The sequence below is a fragment of the Apaloderma vittatum genome, unplaced genomic scaffold, assembly GCF_000703405.1.
Source record: "Apaloderma vittatum isolate BGI_N311 unplaced genomic scaffold, ASM70340v1 scaffold12963, whole genome shotgun sequence".
Taxonomy (NCBI): domain Eukaryota; kingdom Metazoa; phylum Chordata; class Aves; order Trogoniformes; family Trogonidae; genus Apaloderma; species Apaloderma vittatum.
The window spans coordinates 11,679-37,150 of NW_009708703.1; the positions used below are offsets into that span (position 1 = coordinate 11,679).

The following is a 25,472-nucleotide window of genomic DNA, read 5'->3' on the forward strand; positions in this document are numbered from 1 at the left end:
CTTGCATAGCTTTGATGTTCAGAAGTCAGTGTTTAAGCTTTGCTGCAGATGACAGCTGTATTGGAAGTTATTAATCACTGAATGAGTCATCTGTACACCTGCCTTAGACAATTTCAAAGCAGTGATAAAGCTGAAGATGACCTGAATTTAGGGAAGATGGGATAAATACTATATGTTTCAATTTGTCCCAAATCCGTGGTTGATAAGATGATCTGCATGTTAAATTCTCCAAAGAAAGTCCAGTTATTTTTAAACAAATGGAAAAATCAGGACCTGTAATGTCTTTAAAACTTCGGTGAAATAGGGGGCCATTCAGTATTTCAAGTGCAAATTTGGAGGAAATGTCTCCAATCGTTATGACTTAAGTTGCTGAGGACACCATCTTCTTCCGTTTTTTGAAAGATTAATCTCTTAACATAACTTAATACAGAAGTATGCCGCTTCTCAAATGTATGGCCTTAGTTTTCATAGTGCCACTCTGCTCCTCATGCTGGCTCTGGAAATTGTAATCAGCGTAACTGGTTTAACTTAGGACGTTGCAGAAAGCCTTTAGCTTTTTTTCGGAACCTGTTGTCACAAGAAGATGATATTGTCTGATACAGATGGATTTTCTGCGTCACCTAGTAGCTAGCAGTCTCGTGGCAAGAAGTAGCTGCTTGTTGTCTGTTTTTTACAGTTCAGTGGTGCAGTTCTGTGTAGTAATTCTAGTACTTTAGCTGGCAAATAACTCTTTGAGAGACAGATGTTAGATGACTTGAAAACAGTGTTAGTGCCTAACTGTTCTGAATTTAGTTTGTCTAATAACTTGTTTCAGTCAGACATCTGAAAAGTTGTTTGCTTCACACTAACAATAGCCCTTGCAAAGTTTGTTGTGTTTGGCTTCAGTGATCTGCTTTGGGAGTGCACTTTGAAAGAGAACTCAAAAACTCTTGTCTTCCTGGAATAAGAGAACTGAACTTCCATCATTAGTCAGGAAACAGTCCCAGCTCCCATTTGATACTGCCTTTCCTATGTTGCTAGTCACCTAAATTTATTTCTATGGTACAAAAAATATATCTTTTGCTCTCCTTACCTATCCTGATTTTATAATCTTAAGAAATGAATGGAGGATAAGGGACTTTTCGTACACTTCCAGCATTCTTGTCACCTTCGTCTTAGCTGGTTGCATACAGCTGTTCTGATTCAGAATATTTTTAGTCTAAGCCTCTAGTTATACTGTTTGATAGACAATATTTACGGCTAAAATTTCTTCTTGTAAGTTGATGTAAGAAGCCATTGAAAAATGTGTACAAAATCTGTCTACTCATTTTTTTACGACCTTCATAGGAAATTTTTTTCATGACTTTCTGAAAAGTATTCTTAACATTTAGTGGGAAAACAGAAAAAAAACTTGGATCTTACAATTACAGGTTTGACATAGTGGACATTGTCTAGTGAATGGTATGCCCTTTTTTTTCTTTATCGATTTAGCCGCTCTTTCTTATGTTCAGCACACTCTGTCCCATTTAAAGTGTCATCACATGATGTCTAAAGACTCATAGTGCATGTGTTTGTAGAGATTTGAGTTCCAGTCTGTGTGAAAGAACCTGGAACCAAAGCAACCACTTGCAGCTGGTGACATGAACACTTTTTTCCCCTTCCTTTTTTTACTGTGCATCAAGTCAATGCAAAATGAAAATGAATGGATCTTGAATGTTACCGCAACTTACCAAACTGAATTTTGAAATTAGTACACAGTTTAACTCCTAAATCAGACAAGTTGTCTTTTAATTAGAACCTGTAGTAGAAGTGAATTCAATTGTGCATGTTCTTTCCTTCCTACCACAGCCTAACTTGTTCTCTGAGTTGGATTCTGTGCAGTAGAACTGGAATCTAACCAAATCAAATGATTCAAGAGGAAAAAGGAAAGCAGAGTGAAGTCCCCAGAGGATGTATATGATCAGTAGCAGCAGCAGATGTGCTTTTCATAGATAGGCTGAGAGCATCTGCTCTGTGTTCATCAGAAGATAAAGGTGTTACCTAGGTTAAATATTATTGCATAGCTTTACGACTGAATGATTCATTTATCAAATGAATATGCTTTGAGTCACAGATTTAAGAGGCGCGTCTTGCTAAATGCCTGAAGAGGGTCCACTGTATATGCTGGATTATGTAAATATAAGCGGTCCCGCTGTGTTGACTGATCTAGTTGAGAGGCATCCCTGCGCGCGACAGGGAGGTTGGATTAAATGATCTCTAAGGTCCCTTCCAGCCTAGGCCATTCTGTGATTCTGTGACAGAAAAAAGACAATCCGTGAGTCAGTACATTCAGTACAGACTTGCCTTTTCCAGGTGGAAGAGGCCATCACACAGTAACTGAATCTGAGCGTTAAGCAAAGCACCAGTTTGCAGAGCAAGTATGGTGCATTTTGTGCTTTAATGCTGGTTGGCAATATTCTCTTTAAAGGCCATGTGTGCCAAAAGCAATGCTTCAGAAGAAAAAGCCATATGAATGTAAAGCAGTAATCCATTTAACTGATTTAGGTGTGGACAGGTTCGATTTTTTTGTATTGTTTTGTTTTGTTTTCTTTTGGTATAAAGCAAAAAATTTTGTCCTCCAGAGCACTTTGGCTGAAGCGCAATGGAAGAACCTCCGACCTCAGTGACTTTAGTTATAGCCAGGTAGTCGTGTAAGGGATGAAAGGAAGCATACAGAGAAAGCATGAGTGTTATGTAACGTGGCTCTTCCCCTGTCAAAGTCAAAATATCCTGTCTGTATTGCAGTCAGAGTGAAAATAATTAAGGCAAGACCTAAGGAAGTATAATCTGATTGCAGATACAGGCATTAGAATGGGCTTTTCTGGCATTCCAGGCTCTTGGCATCAACTTGGCAGCAGGAGTGATTGCATAACCAGTAGAATTTCAGACGTGTTTTTGTCCACGTTCCCCCCAACAAAAACCACCAGCAAAATAAAACACTAATAACAGCAGTGATGAGGTGATGAGTCCTATATTAGGTGATGGAAACTGATTATGGTCCACACCTTCTTCATCTTTCAGGAGAAAGGTCTGTTTTCCTCCAGGCAAAATTTAACCTGCACTCCTTAGTCAGACCAAATAAGCAGTAGTGAAATCATTGGTGTAACGCCTGTGGCATCTAGATAAAGGTGAAACCAAGTCTGGTCTGATTTACTTTTTAAATATAAGCATCTTGTTTTATTTTCCTCAGAATCTAAAGAGGTGAAATTTAGATACATGTAATAGTGACTATACAATTCTTGTTTCATAGCAGACCCTCTAGTTGATCTTATTTTATATTAAGTAGCTTTCCTTTTTCTTAATCATAATTGTTTTCAATCCTTATAAATACAGGAAAGGTTTTAAGAAGAAATTAAAGCACTTTTTCTTTAGGGAAGGAGGTGGTTATCAAGTTTGTATAAATAATTAAAGCTTGGTAGACTTCTCAGTCAGAAGAGAATCCAGCGAACAAAAGAAGCAGAGAAGCTGTGGGTGCTGGAGGTGCTCTTGGGAAAGGAAGCATGCTGCAAGACAGCAGTTACATTGAACAAGGTTGGTTTGTAGAGATCTTTCCTCACAGGTTTTTCAGGCGTGGAATTCCTGATTCTGCAATTAACACTGGGATCCAGATCAAGTGTGAATGCATGGAACGGTCCTTTTCACTTTTGCACCCTCTATTTTGAGACCTTTATTATAAACAGGCCAGAAATGTCAGTAATACAATTACTCTCATGAAAAAGGAACCAGTAGTCTTGTTTCAGTCTTGGGAGCACAAAAAAAAATCAGCTGAAGGGGTAAATGTGGAGTAGATCTCATCAATATCTGCAAGGCTAAATAAACCTTCCCCCTGATAATGAATTGCCGAACATTTATTAATAGAAATTTGAATCAAGATCCAGATTATGACAGTACTCCATAAAACTTGTAATGACAGCTTTGTGTCCCTCATATTGGGTGTTGGAGGTAGTAGTACTTTGTTCTTGACAAGGATGTGCACTGAGGTGTAGTCAGAGGAACTCCTAAGAGGACTGCATGTGGGAGGAATGTCAGCTCCCAAGATTGGTCTAAGAAAGTCAGTCATCATTTTCGCGGCTCTTTAAAGAAATGCCAAGTCTTACACATGTTTGGAAATACCAAATGCATTCATGAGACACTTTAAATTGCAATTTTGTTTTATCAGTGGTAAAATAACAGCAGTCTCCATAAACCTGGAAGTCCTGGATGAGTAGCAGCTTCATTTTTCCTGAGCTGCATCGTTCATACATGGTAAAGAGCACTTCTAAAGCAGATTTGTCGCTTTTGTCCATTTCTTTAAAGCCACCAAAGAGCACAGACGGGACTCTGCTCCAGTTCCGTGTTATTCTTTGCTCCAGAACACTGTGTGTTTGACTGATCTCCCTTCATCTCTCCTGTGATGACTGGCAGGTCACTGTTGCTGTGGTCTGCTACTATCAGAGCACCTGATGCCTACATGATTGTACTGTCGTATTGCTTAGTCTTCGTTGCTTCCCCCTGCTCCAGAACCAGTCATCATTTGGAGGACACAGAACAGTCAGAAGCCTGTTGTCTCCTTGACCTTTTAGATAACTGACTTTATGTGCAGATGTTGTAAATACATTGTTCTGGAGAGAGCAAAGCATTCTCACTGGAATATTGATGTCCCACACCGTAACCACCCACTAGAGGGGAATAAAAAGTGGCATACCAGTGATCATCAGGAATGGTCTCTGTCTCAGCGCCTTCCACTTCACACAGACTGGCACTGTCATGCCAGGGAGCGTATCACACGTGGGTTTGGCTGTTTTCACCGGTACAATTTTGCCACGATGCATTTTGTCCAGAGATGTGCTGCCCTTCTTTGCTGCTTACGTGGAGGAAGCAAATTTCAGATCTGCCTTTTTCTTTAAAGAAATAAGTGTGCATAAGGGAAAGTGTTCCCTCTAGGATTTGGAAGGAGCCGAGCTAAAAAACCTTAATGGTATTTGTTTTGAAACGGTTTCTGCGATGGATAACAGGTGCCCTTCCAAAGGAAACAATGCAAGAAACTGCAACTTTATTCAGTGTGCAGTGACCGAAATACCCATTGCAGGCCTCAGACTCCACTGGGTACTTCTAGAGACCAATGTTCCCCAAAGCACAGGCTTGCTAAAACAGCCTCAGTGTTTTTTGTTTTTTTTTAAATCTGTCATTCATGAGAAGACTTTCTCCTGTGTCAAGTTCCCATTGACAAAATGGGGAAGTTTCAAAATTTTGAGGGAAGTTTCAGATTTTAATTATAAGCCACATAAACTTCTTTAAAATTTATATATGTATATTGACATTTGCAACCCTATCACTCTAATATAGCTCATATGTAATGAGCTGTAAAATACCATTTTAATTCAAAAATACATACATTTAGATTCTGGTCTTGTACAGACAAATGCTCCAAAATAATTCAGAACAGATTATTTTTACACTGAAAATAATTTGACGATTTAAAGAAATCCACAAATGGTCTTACTTAGAAATTTATGTAGCAACATGAAGAAGTAGTGTTTCTACCAGGAGTTCACTAAGATGATTAATTATACAAGATTAATATTTTTATGGTTAATTAGTGTCCTGGTTTGAGGTAAACAGAACCAATTCTGTTCAGTGATTTTTCGTTCTCAGCTCCATCTCTTCTAAGAGGAAGCAAGTTTTGAAAGTTTTATTTTCAGTCTCTTGGTAGTTGGACAAAACATTTTTATTTAAAATGGACAGGATTTTCACAGTAAACTGGCAGATTTTGTGAGGAAAATTCTTTTGTTGTGGAAGAGAGGAGTATATGTGAAAACTTTTCTTTTTGTAGAATGGCAAGCAAAGATTGTTCAGTGACCCTGTGGACATTTCAGAGTTGTACGGCTGAACGAGACTAAGGTGAACATCTTTTGAAGGGTTCTGCTAGTAAATAACTTGCAAAACACAAGAGGTTTCCAAAAGAGTTTAATAAATAATGAGGTTCTTTCTGTACTGTATAAACTATAAATATGCCATGCAGTCCTTTATAACTTAAAATAATTTACAGACTGAGGTAGGGGGGTAGGAGGATATTGTCATGGGGTTTAAGTCCATCTCAGGGTCTCCCTGACTTCCTGCTGCGCACACACACGCAGGCTGTGTCAATTCGAATAAATCGCCAGGCTGCTTGCTTGCCCTCCATTGTCAGTGCTTTGACAAAGGTGTGTGTTGTGGTGCAGTAAGAGTTCCAGTGCTTTGCATCGATCCCTCGGCACCCGCTGGAGACTGGCTTAGGGTCCCTGCACTTGGTCTCAAAAAAGTACTGCTTAAAAATGTTGTTGTTAATATTGACCTCTCCCAACACCGTCACCTCTTTGCCTTTAATGTCAGTGGCTGTGGTCTTGTCCCCGACCCACATGCTGACACTGTCACACACTGAGAACTCTCCCCGGTGTAATACAGGATGTGTGGTCCTCTTGGTCCTGATGGTCCTGTTGAGAGAACCGGCACTGCTGAGAAATCCCATATTCTGTCCTTGCCCTGACGCTGGGGGGGGCTGTGTGCTGAACAGCACCCGAGGAGACCGGAAGCGCCGCCTCTTAAAAAACTTTGGGTCCATGGTGATATTTAGAGCTTCTCTTCTACCTATTGTCCAAGTAGAGTGGCTGTGGGATGTCTGTGGAGCTGCCTTGGGAATGTGGTGTCTGTCACTCCGGTGGGTATTGAGCAGGGAGGTTTCTGTGGGATACTCCAGTGGAGCATTGTCCTCTGACCTTGGAGCTGCCTGTGTGCCGATCAAAAAAGCTATAATCAGAGTGTAGTACAGCATGGACATTACGCTATGCACCTAGAACAAAAGAAAAATGTAATGTTACTGTAAGCCATGCTGGCACAAGCGGATGCTGTTGCTGACAATTTATAAGACAGCCAGGATCATACAGATTTCATCAGGTATTCATGTGGGTGCCAGATGTTGTTCTTCTGGAAGGGCTCATTCAAACAGCATAAATGTTCTTAATAAAGCGAGAACATTAGAAAGTAATAGCTAGATTATTATTAATTCCTCTGGTATTTGTTATTAGAACACTGTTTATGAAGCACTTGTTTGGTGTTATTAATGTGGAGACCATATGGCGACAGCATGTTCCCCAGAGTAAAATCTCCAGTGATTTTTGCAGAAACGTTTTTGGCCAGGGCTGATCTCTTGGCTGCAAATACCCTGCAGAGTAGTGAGAGTAGAAGCAGTCACTTGGCTAAAATAGCTGTCCATTCAGTTAGTCTGCAGAGGTGTCCTTTGAGCCAGGGTGGGGGCCACCAGCCGGTACTTGTGGAAGAGAGTGAGACCCGGTGGATCGTGCAGTTACCACACGCTCAACAGCTATGCCGTGTGGACAGGCCCCACCACTCTGGCTGTCTCAGCTGCCTCCAGCAACCTCCATTTACCCTGTCAGCCCTTTCAGGATGCACTACATTGCTGATTGTGGGCATATAAAAGCCCAGGCTCCTTCCCAGAAAAGCTCATGCATCACACGTCATGAGAGCGGATGGGATTTTTCCATGTTCGAGCTGCCTGTTAGGACAAATATGGATATTGCATAGGAGCACTGTGAGCGACAGGCTGCTTCTGGTTTGGTATCTGAGATACAGCATAGCTAAAACTGTTGTGGTCACAGGGCTTGGAATTATGTAAAGGGAAACACCTTTCTTTTTTCAGAGTGCCATGGGCAGGAAGCTCCACAAATGTCACTGCACAGGAGATCCAGTGCTAGTGTTCCTTGTATCTGGAGAATATGCACATCTATTTGGCTATGGAGGAGTACAATACCAATGTCTAAAACTTCACTACAAACAATTGTATGGTAGAAGACCTTGTTAGGTAATTACCATGTGTTGACTAATTCAACCACACTATGAGTTAACAGATTAGCAGCAGGCATCCTGTGAATAAGAGATATTCAAAAATGATCTGAAATTGCAGTTAAGGGCAGACATTGTATTTTTTCTGGGCAGACTTAATAAGCCGAGACAGGGTATAAACAGAAAAAACCTACCAAGTGAGGCTCCTCCCCTGACTCTTTGCCTTGTTTTTCCTGACATATCTCAGCTGGCCCTGAGTTACACTGTGTCCAGCCAGTGGGCCGGCAGCTGCACATAGGCTGGACAAACAGGATTTTATGAAAAAGGAATCGGGCTCTGTGGTTCTGCTGTGATTTCCCAGTCTTAATGTTTTTTCTCGGTGTGTGTCAATTACTGTTGAAGTTCCTTCTCTCTCCTGTTCAGCTTTATCAGACTAGAATCCCAAACAGCACTAAAGCATTCAACTTGGCTTTGCTAGAGCACAATCTTGTAGAAAATGCAGAATCCTAAGATGTCTTATAGTGTCTTGTGCGGATAGTCCTATATCAGAAAAGAACTGAAATAAAATAAACAGCAGTGTTTGTGCAGGGCTGGGTAAGCATTTAAGAAATCAGCATAAGTGAAGGTCGTGACTGAAGAGGGTGAAGATGCTACAGTCCCTGCATCAGGGAGAGAAAAGAAGAGGAAGGCCAAAAGCCACATTATCAGTCGTGTGTGCAACAGTTAGGCTGGAAGAAATGGGAGGAAATGATGATGATGAGAGTTAAATCTGTCTCACAGGGAAAATCCTTCCCATCCCAGAGATACTTTAATTCGCTTGCAACAAGGGTGAGAGTTGCTGCTTTCCCACATGCTGCTTGTGCTTGAGCAGTCACCATCGTCTGTATAAGGAAACGGAGCTGGGTGTAGCTCGATAACTTGGCTATGCACCATTCAGAGAGTAACCCCTTGTTCTACAACCAAATTAAAATCAGATGGTTCATTACATCTCTAAAGAGTTAGCTTTCCTGACAGAAATGTTAATAGAAAAGGTTTGCAGAACAAAATCCAGGCACAATTTAGACATGCCAATAGCAGCCTCAATCTATTGTGTTTATACATAAACCCTTTTTTAATTATTTCCTTCTATAGGAAAGAGACGTTGCAGTGTCAGCAAAGAGCTGTTTCTGGTTCTGTGCTATACAAGATTCACTACTCGAAATTGCAGCTGTATTTATCTCCTCTGAGTTTCTTATGTTGTATAAGATATGCATGCTAAGATTATTGCTTTAAGTCCACTAACACAAAATCTGTAGGGTTTTTTTTTTTTTAAATACCCAACAACTTGCCTTGTATTTCTTCTCCTTGTGGTGAAGCGTGCACTAGGGCAAGTGGCCCAGACACAGACAAAATGTATTTGGAATACTGGGTAGTTTTCCTGAAGTTTTCCTTTTATTCAATTATTAAATTAGTGGAGAACAGAAACTGACAGATAAAAAAATCAGACTAGACTTGATGCCAACACAGGTGAAAAGAGTTAACATTTAAGGACTAGGTATGGCTTAGACTGTGAGGGTGGTGGACTTCTTTGCTGACTCTTTTTGGGGGGTTATTTGTAAACTTGGTCACATACTTAGCTACTAGACTCTTCTGTGGTGCTTTCTAAAAGTGTTCATGGTGCATGCCAAGTGCAGCCACCTGAGCTTCCATGGAGATGCACAGCTGCCAATTCTAGTGCTGGTAGTACTTGGATATGTGTTTGTAACATGGACCACAGGCATTTCAGTGTGAAAAATATAAAACATACTAAGCCAGAGTATGTTTAATGAGAGCTGTGACTTCTAAATGGACCATCTCTCACTGTAAGTAAACATTCCTCGTGAAATATTCTGTCTGGAGACAGAATAAAAGAAGAGTAAGTGGAAAGCCCCTAGACAATAGCTAGCTAGTAGGTGTCAGTGAAGCAACTTGTTTAATAAATCAAAGAAGTAGCCCTTCACAAAACAAGTGTTAAATGCAAACTGCCCTTGTCTTCATTCTGCAGAAGAGAGGCCAATGAATTTTTAAGTTCAAGATGACAATTATCCTCCACACTTGCATGTTGGTCAAGTGTCATTCAGGCTGCTGTGTGATACTAGTAATCGACGATTTCAGTCTGCTCTGAGAAGAGAGTGTGTGTTATGCTTACCTCTGAGTATATTGCACAAAAAACTGCTCCCCCAGCAAGGTCTTTATTTCATCCAGACGCTGAGCTGGGGTTGGCTGCAGCATGCCATCGGGTCACTTTGACTGCATAGCTGAGTCTGGGAGTTGCTTATTCAGTGTTCCACTAGAAGCAGAAGTATTTGTTTCAATAATTAGCCAGCAATAAGTGTTTTCAGTACCATTCACCACTTGATAGCAGGAATACAGGGAGAGATCCACTTGCTTGCCTCTCTGAACTGTGTGTTTTTCACTGTAACAGTGTAGAGGTTGTCTAAACTGCAGTTCTGTACTTTCAGGCACAGGAGATTTGTAAGACAGAGCTACCTTTATTCAGCACTTTTCCCAGACCGTGTTAACAATCTGCTGCTCCCGATCCCTCTTGGGCATCCTCCAGGCTCATCAGAACCATGATGAAGCATAATGAAGCAATACCTGCCAATGTCAGTATCTGAGCTGAGTTTGCACAGTAGTGATAGACAAATGAGGGCTCAGACCTCATCTTTGTCTGGGGTGCAAGTCTGTTTACAGGTAAAGGCACTGCAAGTTGTGTGCCCGCAAATGCAGCTGATGTAAAACTCTGGCTATGCTGCTTAGTTGTCCAAATCGGTCTAAACAGCACTGTGGCCATCCTCGTGTCTTTTTTCTGTCCCAGTGCTTCAAAATGCTGCACTACTATTGTCAGTGCTCAAGCCCAGAGACGTTTGTAGTACCTGCAGGGCCTGAACCTATCTATGCCCAATCTGCAAATCTGCTGTGCACACATCTTAGTTACGCACTTGCCGCCCCATGCTTTCTTTTCTTACAATGCCCTAAATACTGGAAGTCCTTTAGAGACCCCAAAGGAGGGTTGCCAGTGTCCATACAACTGTATATTCTGGTCAGCCAGTGGAAAGTAACTTTTGCTTTTCGTTTTTTTTTATCAGTGTATACAGTAACATTGTCCGTGATTGCAATATTCCACACAAAACACCAGCTACCTGAAGGATAGTTCTAGCCTCCCCCATCACTCGTTGAGTTGAACATAAAGAAGCTGCAAAGCTGGCTGGCCTGTTTTTTAGTAGCATCACATGTAGTGAAGATGAGTGGAGGAAAAGAAAGTGTGCAACTCAGCAGACTGGAGAGGCAACATCTCACAGATTGTCCGACGATAGTGACTGGACGTTGCTGATTGTTCGAAACTTAAGTTCCACTTGAGCATTTTGGTAAGAGACTGCTGAGAGTCTCTTTCAGTGAAGATGCCTGAGATCTTTCATTCATACCTGGAAAAAAAAATGCTAAGGCTCGTATACTGCCAGAGCAAAAAGACAGTACGTACTAAAAGCTATCAAATGAGTTAGCCTTGGGGCCAGATGTCTGCAGTTTTAGGAAAAAAAAACCAGAAAATCAGTACGCTGTATAAAATGAAAATCTGACACAAGTTGGACATGACAGTTTAGGGAGTGAACCAAGTGTGTCTTTCCTTACCTGATGCATTCTCTTAATCGAGACCTTTTGAAAACTAGCGCTGGTGTGATGAAAAGACAATGAGTTACTCTCTTTATGTTCTAGACAGGCTTCCTTTTTTCACTAGTATGCTGGCAGGAGTCAGGTGAGGGCCAGAGACATGCTTGAGAGAGAATCTGATCTTTTGCAGGACAGAGGCCTTAAAGTTAGGGCTTTTTTTGGTGTGTGATTCAAAGTATGTCCAGAGGAGCTGTTTTGCTAGGATGTTCTTTTCACTGAGGCAGCATAAACTGTAGACTTGCTCCCACGTTTCAGAGAAAAAGGCCAGAAGATAAGGGTAGCTGCTGAAGCTTAGTGAAGAAGAGGAAGCAGTGTGCTGAAAGCAACAACTACAACAGCAGAGAAATCTCTTGGTCAGTTCCGTGATCAGGAGGAGAATCACAGATTGCCATTTATTGAAGGAGAATTATCTGATTGTGGCTGATATTTAAGAACTGAAGCTACAAAACTTGCAGACACTTGAAGGCATGTACTTAAATGCATGTCCTCTGGCTACTGCAAAAGCAGAATGGTCATATAGACCTCAAAGGAAAGCCATTCTTTTCTTCACCAGTTAAATCCAGCATGCTGACACCTTCTCCGCAGAGTACGTTTCTGATTGTAAATTCGTGAGTACCACTGAAAGTGATAGAAGTAGTTTTTTATTAATCTCAAAATTTAGATAGCTTATCTGTTTCATTTAGTAGCATAAATAAAGATTATATAAGGTACTCCTGTGCTGCAAAAGATCCTGCTGGATTCAGTCTGGAAATTCAAGTGCATTTGCGAAGGACAACATGCTGCTAATGCCAAAGCATGAACTGGATTCATGTTACACCTGCACAATTTCTGTCCGCAGGAGAGCTGGCTGCCAGTACCTGTAGCCAGTGGGTTGGGCTCATGCCAAGTTCCAAATGCAAATTACTTCATTTTTAAAAATCTAACTGTATTCTTCCAAGTCCAGGAAGGGCACAGGAGTGCAGTCCGTTACATGTTCGGGGGCACAGGAGTGCAGGGCACAGGAGTCAGTCTGTTACATGTTCATTGTATCGTGTTGTACAATGCTTCTGCAATGATTTGGCCACTCCTTGGATCTGCTGCTGCCTGCAGATTAATGCTTGTGTGTAGCTGAAGTATTTAGGCATTAAGCTAGTTACAGTGATATTAATGTGTCAGATCAAAGAGAGTTCTAAAATCCAAAGCCTCATGCTACCAGACTGAGTGTGCTATATTTTTGCAAGAACATACTAGGTGAAGTAATAATCCTTTCAGTGGACTCTTGACAGCTTAGTAACACTAATGCTAGAACTATAATATGTTGGCCATTGCCAAAAATAATCCAGCAGCTTTCCCGACTTTTCTGCCACCCTAAGAAAACACTACTTCTCTTCCAGCTGGCTGTTTTTTAGCCACAGAGGAGTTTATTTTCAGCAGGGCTTTTTTTAAAGCTCTTTTAATGCCTTCTTCCCGTATTCCTGCTTGTGGCAGAATCCAGTAAATGATGCAGTGTTACACAAATGATGGTGAAGACAGCATCTGTATACTGTTCTTCTCTACCTACCATTCCCAGAGGTTCATAAAATACACTACTGAAGTAAGTATTTCTTTGGAATTTCCATGCATTCAGGATTACCCTGCTTCCTTCTTTCTTATTGCTCAGCACCTTTAGTAGGAGTAGTGGCACATTGCAAATACAAAAAAGTGCTATTTGCACATGGATGCTTCATAGGGCTTTACAGTAAAACAAATACAGATACAGCATTTACCAGCTGATCTAAGGGCTATGCGAAGAAGGTAGTAATAGAAATATAGAAGTCTCCCTATTCCTTCGCTTATTTGGCAGACGTACAATAAAAATGTCACTAGTAAAAGCTGAACAGTCTAAAAGCAGTATTGCAGGGGGCTTAATGTAAGAGTGGAGAAATAGATCGCATTCAGAAAGCAAGTGGTTCTGTCTCTTGAAAAACTCCTTGTTTGTGCCTGTAAGTGAAACAAGTGCCAAAGTATCTATGGGGAAATCCCATTTTTTAGAACAGTTACCCTGCAGAATCTGAGGATGAGTGGACAAAACCAGTATGTTGCTTGGAAACTTATTTAGAACTGAAAATTTAGTAAATTTACTAAATTAAGTGTTTAGCAGCGCTTAAAAATGTTGCCAAATCTCTGTATAGATCTCTGTTCCATGTAAACATTGCAAATTTTTAACTATTGATTCCAATGCAGATCAATTGCTATTCAGACTGCAGTGCTTGGTCAGTTAACAACTGGGTTATGAAGCATTTAAAGATGTGTGTGAGTTTTGGAACTTGTAATTTGACACTTCTCTGTGAAAACTGCTGTTGAATTTCAGCAGCTCTGTTTTTGCTAGGATACAGAAATACAGCTCTTTTAAACCTGGAAGCATTGAAAAAGTATCATTGCAGCGGGTAGAAGTGGTGTACTATGTTGAAGTCGTTCCATTTCATGACTACCTGTTGTATAACTGGAAGTGAAAGCATGGAAGACATCACTCACTTTTTCTCCCCAGGGCACTGCATAGTGCAGCTTCTCACTTCAGGAATGTCAATGTTTTATTTTGAACCTTTGGCTCATTCACATACATTAAGTAAATTATTTTCTATATAAAAATAAACATAGTCAATACACATAGGCATATAATGTTGTAATCTAAAGCATGATAGAATTTGGAATGTTTATTCTGTTGTTCTTGAATTTGTTGGTGTATTTTAGGGATGTGCAGAAAATAAACAGGATGTTGGAATCATTCTGTCTTTGTGACCAGGCTTGTGAAAATGCACATCTGATGTACCAATTTTGTAGTTCAGGTTACAGGAAATAGAAGAAAACTGACATCGTAATAACAGGAAGTAATAGTTTTCCAAGTGGTAAATGAGCGAATAAAGACCCCAAAGTATTTGATTAGACTTCTTCATTTCACAGACCAGAAGTGGTTGCTTTATTCATACTGTATAGGGTTTGACCCAGCAGTGAAGTTTGTGCAGTTCTTTCCAATGAAACGTGCTGTACTAGGGTTGTTAGCAGCACACTGCAGCTGCTGGACTCCTGCTTGTTCTCTGGTGTCATTTGCAGTGATGGAGAATATGCTCGGCTGTCTATACTGCAAATGGGATCACGGAGGTCACCAAAATAAGCAACAAGTAGCGTATTGTTATAGCTGGCTGCTTCTGGATGAGGGAAGCAGGTGATGTTATAGAGAAGGTATCTGCTGGCTCATCTTTCTCACTGAAACATTTGAACAGGTATATGAATTAAAACTCAGCAGTGGCAATTCAGGGAAAAAAGTTCTGAGACCTGAGAGGCCCGGAAGGGAAACCTTAAACCATTATGACTAAGAACAGTGTCAGAGGCACTGCATTTCAGCTTTCCCTTGATCTTTGCTGATGAACAAGAAAATGGGAATTTCTAATGCACTCAAGATTTCATTCCCCTATTACAACTATAGTGACTCATCCTGTAAGTAACAGCTTTAATTATGCTGAAGAGCCGGTTGGAGGCTACCTGTGTCTCATACACTTCCTCTTCTTCCAATGCCTCCAGTACTGAAATGTTCCTTTGAGTGTTTCTAGGGAGAGCAGTAGACTGAGAAAAATGCTGCCCTGCAGCGATGAACATATATTGTGTCAGCATGATCATGATCATCATCATCACAGGATGTGCCATGAAAATGTACCTCTGGATTTCTGACTCAAGTTTAATCTAGGCAAGGGTAATAACAAGAGTGGTTGAGAGCCCGTGATGCATCTGTCCATTTTGGATACTTAAGGGAAAATAGCACTATGAGTCTTGACCTGCAAGGTAAGGATTCACCAGATTATATTCTTAATGATTGAATTCCCTCTCTAATGATTGACTTTACATGAAAACGTGGAAATCATTGACAAGAAAATTCAAGTAACAGCTTTAGAAATCGACTTCCTCATTTTCATTGTGATCGAAAATAGGTGTTGACCGCAAAGCAGTCATGTTTATTCTATGCTTAAGTTATTGTAACATAATTTAAATAATTTTGTTAAAAATCCACATAAGGTATGGGAATAATACTTTTAGTTAACAGAAATGTTAATAATTTAAATCAACATGCCTGAAATTGAATTGAAAGTATAAAAAAATAAATTGCTCATTAGCAGTTCGACTTCTTCTGTATTCTTTGACGTATTCTGTAAATTTGAGAAATACATAATTTCTAGATGACTACTGGACATAAGCAATGGAGAGCAGTAAGCTGTGTCCTGGTATACATGAGATGACATGCAAAGTTATCATCTCGCTGCAAAGCTTGAACTTGTTCTGAAGATTCTAAAAATGTAGTGATGCTCAAACTCTTGTACTCCACCTGCCTTTCCCATTTGATTTGCTATCAAAACAATTTCCTTAGAACGCCTGAGTACTCCACTACAGAGATGTGGAGTATGCTGGGATTTTTTCCTCTAACCTAAACAAATGGTTTAGTTGGGTGCGAGAAAAACTTTAAACTTTGAAGGTTTCTTAGTAGTTTCTGGTGACATAAAAATTGAAAATTATTGAAGAGGTAGAAAAAGAGTTTTCTTTCTCTGCACAGAAAGAGCCTTTTAAATATGGTAGAATTTTGAAATGAAAGAGTGAAATCTCCAGAGAACAGAGTCTGTAGTAGAGCTCTCCACAAAAACAGTCTGGAAACACCACAGAAGTGCTGAAAGAGTTATTGGATTGCAGTATCATCTGTGTAATGTTCTCCGGAAGCACAAATAGTTCTTACAGGAGAAATAAGAGTTTCCTGACATCTCGGGTAGTTTACCAAGAAAAACACAAGGTTCTTACTATTGCTTAGACCTTTAAGCTGTTTGTTCTAATACTTCAGCTCATCTGGACATGATCAGAAAAAGAAAACAAGCAAAGAGAATGTAACCTTTTGAGTTTTAGCACTGCCGAAACAATGATGCTACATAATTTTCTATGAAGAGACAGCTGTTTTGTAAACTGTGGCGCTGCGGGATTTTTTCCCATGTGCTTTCATACTTCCTAAGTTTGTACTCAGTACTTACTTAGGATTACTGTTTTCAGCCTAGAAGATTGTCTAGATTGATACGCAGCAGAGTAAACCCTTGCAAGGCTGTTCTGGATAAGTGTTCAGGGTGTTTGGGAAACATCCTATTTCTTCACACGCTTTTATTTGCCTCCTTGTCCTTATTTGTTCTTTGTATTTTTGTATGTGTGTATGTGCATCAAGTGGTAGAAAAAGAAGTGTGTTTTTCTCAGTGTTTATAATCCATGAGTACCAGTTCCTTTTCTCTTTACCATGATCCTTTTCTTCACCGTTCTTTGTGGAATGAGTGGATTGAAAAGCAGTACAAGAATGGGATTGCTATCCTCGAGTCCAGCCTGTGACTGTTACTATGACTAAGTGGTACAGCAGCAAACATAGCCAATACACACGTGTAATAAATCATTCCATGAGGGCCATACACACCGGTGTATTCCCCGTCGAAACAGAACAGCTCGTCTGTGCATTAGTTGTGTTGATTTGTATTGATTTGCTGGGCAGCACACTCAAAGACCAAACAATAAAACTTGGTCCTGCCTATAGTCATACCTGTGTCTTGACACACTGTTCTGTTTCCTCTCCTCAAAGTGCTGTCTGCTCTGCATACTTTCTGTATCCTCTCCTTTATTTCCAAGTCTCCCTGCGTTCCTCTTTCGCATATTGAGACCAGCTGCCTCGAAGTTGCAGCCCTACCCAGTCTTCACTGCAGTGGGCGTTGGACCTCTTGTCTTAGCTTTCACCTTCAGGGTTTAGTCATTGGCGTATTAACCTATAGCACAGTGACTCACGCAGTTGCAGCGCTAGACTGCTACTGGCAACCACCAAGAGAGGTGGTAACAAAATGTAATGAATTCTGTATATTAGCAACAAAATCTATGCAGAAAAACTAATTCAAACCGCATTTCCTTGTGCTGATTAAGTAAGTGTGGAGTGTGGCCAGCAGGTCGAGAGAGGTGTTTCTCCCCTTTTACTCTGCTCCTGTGAGACCCCACCTTGAATACGGCATCCAGTTCTGGTGTCCTGACTGTAAGAGGGACATAGATCTGTGGGAACGAATTCAGAGGCGGCCACAAAGATGATCCAGGAGCTGGAGCACCTCTGCTATGAGAACAGGCTAAGGGAACTGGGATTGTTCAGTCCTGAAAAGAGAAGGTTCTGGGGAGACCTTATAACTGCCTTCCAATACCTGAAGGGAACCTACAGGGAAGCTGGGGAGGGACGTTTTACAAAAGTGTCCACTGATAGGACAAAGGGAAATGGGTTTAATTTAAAGGAAAACAGCTTTAGATTGGATCTTAGGAAAAAATTCTTCAGTACGAGGGTGGCAAGACTCTGGAATAAATTGTCCAGAGAAGTTGTGGCTGCCCCGTCGCTTGAGGTGTTCAAGGCCAAGTTGGATGAGGCTTTGAGTTACCTGGACTAGTTGAGAGGCATCCCTGCCCATGGCAAGGAGGTTGGATTAGATGATCTCTAAGGTCCCTTCCGACCTAGGCCATTCTATGATTGAATACAGTGACTTGATTTAGAAAGTTGCTTCATTCCTATGCTCTGAGAATCTCAGCTCTGCTTTTGTTGAGACCCTGATGGGGCCAGAAAAATACCGTCCAAACTTCCACACTGTGCAAAGCTCTCAGCATCCTGAATGTGTCAGGCAGCTGCTGCATAAAAAAATCTGACTAGTGTTCCCAGAGAGCAAAGATAACTTGAACTGAGTCCATATTTTAGCTGTATGGTGTGGGCTTCTGGGTGCAGAGCCCCAGTGAGCAGTGGGTGAGTAGGAGTTTTCTGTCTTTGTATTATGTCAGAGTTTGAGGAGAGGCAGCTGCTGTGAGTGTTTTAAGATAGGAAATTTTTCTTCCTCACCCAGATATTTAAGGTGAAATGAAATTTAAGGTGACATTTAAATGTGGGAAGGGTTTTGTCCGTAGTGTGAACCAACTGGCCTTTGAAACCTGACCACTCTGCAACATCCTTACATCTTGCAAAACTTGAACGATGATCAGTGTAACACACAGAGAAGTGAGTGATAATATGGAATGCAAGGTGTCCTCCCTTGCAGGGAGTCCGCTGCTTGCTGTCTCAGAAATAAATGCCTGTGTCTTTAAAGAGTTCTCCCACTCATACAGTTATTCTGTGGAAAAGGACAGTTAAACAAGAGTATTTGTAAAGGAAAGATCTGATCCTTTCTCTTACTGCTCACTCCCTTATACATGGGAATCCTTTAAGCAAAGAACAAAGTGCAAAGAAGTTTATATGAAGTTCAGGCTTCAGCAACCTCTGATTAAGAACAGGAAATGGGGAGCTGGACTAACCTGTCAGCCTCAACATTTCTTATAAATCTGCATTTGGCAACACACTTATGTTAGGAATATTTGTGAGGTTCTTACATGTTCGTTTTCTGGCATCATCTGGTAGCTGAATGCATTTTTTTGCTACAGTTAGATGCATCTTCTTCCTTTTAATTGTGTATCTGCATGTTTCTACCACTTTTTCTAGAACTTTTTTTGGCCTTGTTCTAAGTCTGAATGGATAAATTGTAAAGCGATGCTAATGGCTTTATGCTGTTCACAGAAATAATAACTTATAAATAATATTTGAAAGCTACAGCAGTTAAATGCGATACAGCTTGAAGTTCAGATTATGCTTCTTCCCATTTAAAAAGGTAAAATGTTGCAGAAAAATGCGTATTTATTCCTAGTATGACGAGATGTGAAGAGCCTTTGGTTGCTTAAACTACTGGTAAGGATGGCAATTCCAAAGCCTGTAGACTCATCACCTTGAGGCAGCACTGCAGCTAGTTATGGTATGCAAATGATAGTGGCACCACTACTACGGAGGTGCGGCCCGCGCGGAAGCTTGCTATCTTTGCCAAGTTTGTTGTTAAAAAATGGTAACTTGAACTCAGAGACATACTGATTACTCTGCTAAAAGAAGGCTTGGAACCCCTTCCCAGAATTACAAGAATGTGCATAAAGTCTTAATTTTGATAACAGGGATAAACACAGATAAGGCAGAATCAAATTCCACAGCAAGATAGCCTGAACCTGAAAATCAGTGGCTTGGAGGCTAGTAACAGCAGTGCTAGCTAGAGCAGCAAAACTGCTCCCTGTCCTTCCTTCCCATAAAAGACTAAGCTTGACAGTGAGTAAGTGTGAAGCAATACGTCTTCTGCTTTGTAATGTTGAGCTGCATCACACACATCTATTTAGCTATATAGTTAAAATGTAGGGGAAGATACTTTAAATTTCCAAACGCAATCCACAGGTACGTGATTATTTTCTTTATATTTCCTTTTAGTCGTAAATTCTTGTGGCATTCAAGGATCAATAAGAATATCATCTGTAGCTGATTCTGACAGATGTTAATCTTTCTCTTGGCTTTTCAGTCTGCTTAAAATAGTAGTTTTTCTTCATATCAGGCCTCTGGCAAGGCTTACTGGAGTGAGGATTACAGTCTCCAGGGAATTCCATTTTTACTGTCATTAACTTTCTAAACTGTTCCCTGTAGCTGACAATCTTTCTTGTGCTTGGAGATCTACTTAGTGGGAAGCTGGAAGAGTAATGTTTTTTTCCCTGTCTATGATCATTGTGCCTTTAACTGAGCTTTGTTTGACTTTGTCATTAAGTCCATTTATGTTTTAGGCATTTAATGACAGTGATCACATAATTCACTTGTACACTGGTGGCATTTCTCTTGAGTGTTAATTCTTAAGGAAAGCAAGAGAAAGCTCCATGTTGACTTAAGATTTTTACAAGTAGCCTTTTCCCTCTACTTTTTTTAAACTTAGGTAATAAATTCAGCAATTTTTTTGATTGGAAATTATAGACATGACTCATTGCAGATTCTGCGCTGTGTTCCAGCTAAGGAAGCGGTGGATTTATTTAGCAAAATACAGGTGGTCTGTTTTCAATAGCTACTTCTCCAGGCATCAGCTGATAGTGCTGTCAGAACCCATAAACTCGGGGTTTATGGTTGATCCCAAATTAGGGGCAAATGGTGATCAGAGAGCAACAGGAACAGAAGCATTTCTCCCCCAATTCACAAGGACTTTGTAGTGAACAGAAAGCACCGAATGCAGTATTGCTGTTTGTGTTCATCAGTCATATAGCTGTGTAACAGATGATAGATTACAGGTGCTTTCCCTTAGAATGTGAGTCTGGGGTGATGAAAACTATCTGAGTAATAACATCAGCTTGACAATGATCACTTTAGCAGTTGGGGAAGCCAGATGCTTCTAATGAGAAAAAAGAAAGCTGATTAATCAACTGAGTCATCCTCTTCATACCTGTTGGTATGAATGGCATTCCCTAAGGAATATCCTACACAGAGGGAAATGTCAAACCATAATCAAGACTGAGTGACTGAGTCAAATAGCTCAAAATATCACTCATGAGTTTCAGATAAAATAAAAAGGAGGGATGTTGCTTCCTGCAAACTGGTATTGTTTTTTGCAGCAATGTGAAAATTTTCACTAGGTCTCTTTCCAAGTAGAAGAACTTTATTTCCATCGTAGAGGTTTACCTTGGATTACATTGTAACATACAGATTAACAGACCAGAACATGGCACCTGCCCCCTCTCACGTTATCTCTGAAGGATGCTGCAATGCTGCCTTGTTTCTCAGACAGATAATTTTCAGAGCCTCTAGGAGTTAAAATGAGGTTTGAGGAGCTTTTTGAAAGATAAATAATACCAGCCTTCCCAACCTCTTACGGATATTAACTACTAGCAGTAAAAATTACACCTGGGAGGGAAATGGGGTATTTTGGAGATGTCAATTGGTTTATAATTTTTAGAGAATTAGTCCCCAAAGGATATTTGTGTGTTCTGTTCCTTACTTCTAGCAAAAATTATTTCAAATAGGAGCTGAAGACCAATTACGTCATTGTTGTTTTGCAAGGGTTGGTTCAATTGAAGATAATGATGGTTGTTTAAATACTTGTCTGGTTCCTGATGTGCCCTAGGTTGTGTGCAATGATGAAAAATTTGTCATCAGCACATCTGTAAATGAATCATCTTTTTTCCTGCACCCACATGGTTGCACAATTTTACTGGCTGCTTGCTTTGGTGAATATATGATATTTGTTATGTGAAGCTATTCCATCACATTTGTAATAGCGGAAATACCAAGCACACTCAACACCTTAATATGATGTCTCAGTTATTGTATTTATAATAATTTTGTGATCCAGTACTATATGACACAGTAGTCTTCTTAAATTACTAATGTGAATTTAAAAGTTGCAAGACAGACATCTGGTTTCAAGTCATGCAACTGGATGAAACATTTTCTCATCTGGCTGTACTATACTGTGTAGCACAGGCTGTGCAAAGCAGGTAGTAAAACCGTAGGTAAAGATCCATTATTACAAAGTAAGCAATTACTTTTTTTTCCCAGTGGATCAGGATGATAAATTTATATCTTGCCAGTAAGTTTTCATTCAGCACAAATGCTTGAAATGGAAGATTCTTTCTTTTCCTTTTATTTTTTGATTTGTTGAATGGTAGGAAGAAGTGAAATAAAACTGAAGGAAATAGGAGGAGGAGGTTAAAGAGTTTTGTCAGAACTCATCATCCGAGTTGAGTTCCATTTCCTCTGCTTTGTGCCTTACCACAAGTCCCTGCTACATTCCTTTAAAACAGGTAGTTTGGAACTCCTCCCGTGTGAGTAGGAAAGGTGGTAAGGGATACAAATTTTCATTCCAAATTCACACTGGACATTTTAGGAACAAGAAAAACTTGTTACTAGCTAACCTAGAGTTTGTAATACCAATCTTCAATTCTGGTTTTCTGTGCTGGATAGCATAAACAAAAATCATTTGGTTTTCTACCTTTACATTCAGCCCTGCAAAGAATGGTATTTTGTAAAGAATCTAGGCACATTTACTCCAAAGCTTCTGTGTTGCACCTGCAGCTTGCAGTCAGCTGGGAACCTGCTGGTGATACGCTGGAGCTCTCTGATTTGATTTTCGTCTCTGTTGTCTGATTATTAGCCACAATAGAAGACTAGTAATAAGATGCATAATCCTTTCCCCACGTAATTACGTCTGCTTTGTATTTCAGTTCAGTGCAAATCACTCAGTAGTGTGCAGGACAGAATGAGAACAACTGCCTGAACCGAATACCTAAAAATATTTTCCCCTAATGCAAAATGGGAATTTCATTCTTTATGAGACATACGCTTTTGCACATTAGATGAAGTGCCAGGTGAACACATTCACAAAGTTGTTGATGCTCTTCTGCAGGCATACCATGTCTGGACTCAATGCATTCTCTAGCTCCACAAAAAAGCATTAAGAAAAGTCTGATTTTAAATCTGTGTTTCTGTGTCTTGTGTACCAATATTAATTAGTTCAAATAACCTCACATATTTGAAATTCACTGTCATTACGTCACCTATCACTGCATATAACCACCTGTTTCCTACGTTTGTGTTCCTTTTCCTTTGATGTGTACCTTGCATTTATTGAAGCATTATTTGCTAATGCTTTTGTCTGTTGAATCAATTGTCAGGAACAATGATAACAGTTACAAGAAAGCAGTTTTACTCTGAATTGGAAGGTAGTGTGATTGACTATATAGTGGAAAAATACAAAAGATTACATTTGTAGTCAGATGTGATCTATAGTGTGAAAATCCTAAATACGGTTGAAGAGTGGGACTCCACACCTTGCTGCCATAATCATGGGATTAGGCATAGATTTTTCTTTGGTGTTTGCCTATTTGTACTACAATTTGAATTGGATTATGAATATATGATAATTTGAGATTTTCTAATACAAGAAAAATAGGCTTATTTTTTTATAAAATTTAGTCATTAATAATGCATGCCTGGCAGGTTTCTGACTTAGAAGTCTTTTTAAGGAGGCCTATTGTGTTTCAATTACCTTATTGCAACTTTCCTTTGGGGTTTTTTTTTGATGAGTATTAAGTTCAAAGTGAATAATCAAGATCATTTTCTGCCAGCTTAAAATCAAAACCAGAGGGAAGTTTTGATGATTAGGTTTGTACATATTTCTTGTGCACAGTATCATCGTTTAGATAGGTGTCACTTGGAAACGAGCTTTTGCATATTTGTTTCATTTCAGAGGTAGAGAGATGAACTTTAAGTCTGGCCAACAATATTACATCAGTTTTTCTGTGGCATTGGAAATACGTTATGTTCTGAGAAAGTATTTCCTTTCATTTTCAAGTTTTGCCACAATCAAGGGTCAAGTGCTGAAGACTGAACTCAAATGACTTGAGTTCTTTTAGAAATTTGAAATACTGAACAAAGGTAAGAAATTCCATGGTTTGTTAAATACTTTTCCAATTTTTTTTGCTTTCAAATAGAAAAGAGAGAGTGGGAAAAGTGAGAAGGTAAGAGCCACGTGCTTTTCTCTCTCAAAACACACAGAGAAGAAAAGTGCTCTGCAGTCCAGTCCTTCATAACATTAGTCTGTTTCACAAAGGCAGTTTACAGTGCGGGAGTGTTCATCTAGGGAGAGCTCCTGGAGCAAAGCTCCTCTAATGCATGTGATTCTGTATGCTTTGGCAAAACCAGAAACTCATGCTTTGGGCTTATACTAGTGTCCTGGAGTGTGAGGCTGAGCAGTGAACCTTTGCACTCTTCTGTTTACAGCATGTACCTGAGAAAATGATGAGAGGATGGTTTGGTGAGAATGACTGAGGCAGGGAGGATTTGAATCTGGGCAGAACAAAACCACGGATATTGAATATTTATAGCATTGATAAGAAACATCAATAACGAGGAGAGGAATGGAAAGGATTCTTGACGTAGAAAATAAAAGCATGCCTAATTTCTGTGGCTTTACATTTCTGTAAATAAAACATGAGCTACTACAGAAGTGTAGTGCATAGCTAGGTACGCAGTTCTTCATTGTTACGTAAACTTCAGACTGGGTTCAACAAAGGGCATCACCTCTTTTTAGTCTGTTTTAATACAGAAATGAAACTTGTGAGATGTCACTGTCTTGTGAACCCTTGACCCAATGACTCTTGAAACTGTTGAGTGTTGATCCCATCTAACTGAAGGTTAGAGATTTTAAAGCTAATAGATTTCTACATAAAGATGATGTGTTAAAACATGTTTCTATAAGCACAATGAAAATGTGGGATAAGTAGAATTCCTGATCAAAATAAAAGCTATGATGTTAGAGGTCCATTTGATTAGAGAATTTACATTAGGGCAGACGTGTACTTGTGAGTAAGAGTTACTCAAGCCTCACAGATGCTTGCGAATCTAGTAGACACCAAAAACTCTGAACACCACAGAGAACAAGGTTTCATTATTTCGCCTGCATATTGTAGGAGCCCAGAAGAACGGAGAAGGGTAGACCCTGAGCTATTTAACATGTGTCTGTGACCTGCAGCAACAAATAATATTTGCGATTAATGTAAATATGAAAGGCATGATAAACAAAGTGGAGGAAGAAACTTTTCGTAGAGCATTATGGCTCACTTAGTAAACTCAGCATAAGCAAACAACACGTTATGAAACAGCTGGTACGTGGTAGGAATATAGAGCAATGTCATCCATAGGTGAACAAAGAATACCAGACTTAGTTAAAGGACTGGAGTCCTTATTATGGGAAGAAATCAGTATAAAACAACAGTGAATGATTTTTAGAGAATTGAAAAATAACTAGCTTCATGCTGTATGCATAGTAGGAAGAGTTAAAACAGGATAAAGAGGCAATTTTCTTTCTGAACTTCCTTATTTCTCTTGACACAGTGTGTGCACATTTTCCTTCCAGGTAAGAAGTGCAGTTAATACGATCAGTTTTGTTGAGGGAAATGAATAAAATTGCTAATGCTGTGGTGAGAAGAAAGAATGATAAACATGTTCCGTGTTAAAGGGAAGCCCTTTAAGATACTATCGATCTGTAAGAATGAGTGCACTGGACCAGATGAAAAGCTCATCTTGTCCA

At 39.9% G+C, this 25,472-nt stretch overlaps 1 protein-coding gene across 1 annotated transcript; it reads right to left on the reverse strand.

Annotated features, from left to right (window-relative positions):
• Window positions 1–5,953: 5,953 nt before the first annotated feature.
• Window positions 5,954–6,817, reverse strand: NGF (nerve growth factor (beta polypeptide)). Its single transcript, XM_009866660.1, has one exon. The coding sequence runs from the start codon at window positions 6,812–6,814 to the stop codon at window positions 6,095–6,097; it is 720 nt and encodes a 239-aa protein (XP_009864962.1). The 5' UTR covers window positions 6,815–6,817; the 3' UTR covers window positions 5,954–6,094.
• Between the last annotated feature and the right edge of the window lie 18,655 nt (window positions 6,818–25,472).